At 40.6% G+C, this 1,696-nt stretch overlaps 1 protein-coding gene across 1 annotated transcript in view; it reads right to left on the bottom strand.

The window, feature by feature from the left end:
• The window catches only part of LOC107098434 (calcium homeostasis endoplasmic reticulum protein-like), a 3,232-nt gene extending 1,863 nt beyond the window's left edge, over positions 1-1,369 (bottom strand). Inside the window, exons 1-2 of the mRNA XM_015396131.1 lie at positions 1,247-1,369; positions 240-337 (exon numbers count right to left, since the gene is read on the bottom strand). Of these exons, the coding sequence (XP_015251617.1) occupies positions 240-243 (4 nt within the window). The 5' untranslated portion in view covers positions 244-337; positions 1,247-1,369. The remainder of the gene's footprint in view (positions 1-239; positions 338-1,246) is intronic.
• Between the last annotated feature and the right edge of the window lie 327 nt (positions 1,370-1,696).

Genomic DNA, 1,696 nt, shown 5'->3' with positions numbered 1-1,696 from the left:
GGGCAGGATGTCAAAGTGGACTCTGGTTGCTGATTGGTGGAGCTGGTCGACCGTCACCTGGTGGGCGGAGCTCCAAGCTTTCTTTCTGAAACATTTTGTTGTATGATGACTTTATTCTCGTAATAAAATATAAAACTCTGTAGCCCGGCCCTGATACTCCATCATAGGAAACCATTTCTGATACAAAATGAGAATTTTATTTGCACCATAGTGAGAATAAAATGCAGGAATAAGCATACCCATCTTTAGTAACAGCTGGTGGCCCTTATTCTCCTCTCCCAATCGGGTGTCTGGAGCCGGGCCTTTAGAGGAAGAGGCGCTCGATGCTGGATTGGAGCTAAAGTGAAACAAGAAGATTAGCATCTTTGATTTCTGTACAGCGCTGTGGAACATTTACAATTTCATCTTTTTTCTAAGTTTAAAGGACAGAACATCAAAAAACTGAATATTAGTCAAATATATGTGTGTGTGGTGCGGAACAAAGCGTCAGTTGAGGCTAATCCTACTTTCTGACTTCAGACGCTCTGAATCCTGTGAACCGTCCAACCTGACAATCTGTCTGAATGAAAGAACCTTTCACTGGTGACAAACTGATTAATCTGATTTCCTGTTTTAATACATAATTTCAATTTCGTAAACTTAGCAAACGTCCAGAGCTAATTCTCAGGATGCCCGGTTTTTATTCTACCTCTGGCTGCACAAATAAAAGGACTACAAACCAGATCCAGTGGGATTACATTTCATTATTGTGATTTTATGAGATTATCTTCATGTTTCACAGTTACTGTTTTTCTGGTGTTTAAAAAAGATGATCAATAGCAGAGATGGAAGCAGAGAAAAATGCTTAAAACACTGATTTTTAAACGGTGTGAATGAAAGTTTATTTAAAAAAAATGTGTAATAAAGAGAGAAATATGAAAACTAAAAATATCTATTTTATATACAACTGTATTTGCTGCTATAGGTTTAGACTGCTGGAGGAAATGAGGCCGTGCCAACGCCGTCCATCCCAAAAACAGGGCGTACGATTTCTAATATTTTTAGTAAAAGGCGTACATGTACGCCCGTACGCATTGCTAGCCAACAGCCTGATTGAAGATCCCTGAGTTCAACAGTAAAACTGCAGCTAGAATTTAGTTGTGCTGCTTTTGACCGATATTTTTTTTTTGATGTTCTGAAACGCTTTAGGAAACAAGAGAGAGGTGGCGTCCATTCATCATCAAACCATCACAGCCAGTGAACTCACGTAGGAGAAGAACTCCGGGATTTGGGAGCGCGGCTGCGCTTGGCTGGAGAAGCGGAGCGGGATCTGGATCTGGATCCGGAGCGACTCCGAGAAGACCGTGATCGACTCCTGGACCTGAGAGAAGATTAAACCTGTAGTTAGAACGCATCTATGTGGGAAAATCCCAGTCCATCTCTATCTGCATGTTTTCTAAACTAAAGCCAGGCTTTGTTGGGCTGCTGGATAAAACCTGGAACTAAACGCTATTTCTGACATTTGGAATTGAAAAATCTTCCTGAATGGAAGAGAAACGTCTTCAAACTTGGAAACAAAGTCCAGAGGATTGATTTTAACTTTTTAGGAATAATTATGACCTGGATGACTGAGAACCCAGCAGGTTTACAGCATGGCTGTTTTTACTTTTAATGGAGTAAAGACATGAGGAAGTAGTGCTGTTCTTACTCAAGTACT

Source organism: Cyprinodon variegatus, unplaced genomic scaffold (genome assembly GCF_000732505.1).
Source record: "Cyprinodon variegatus isolate N-32 unplaced genomic scaffold, C_variegatus-1.0 Scaffold777, whole genome shotgun sequence".
Classification (NCBI taxonomy): domain Eukaryota; kingdom Metazoa; phylum Chordata; class Actinopteri; order Cyprinodontiformes; family Cyprinodontidae; genus Cyprinodon; species Cyprinodon variegatus.
This window is presented reverse-complemented; position numbering and strand designations above follow the sequence as displayed.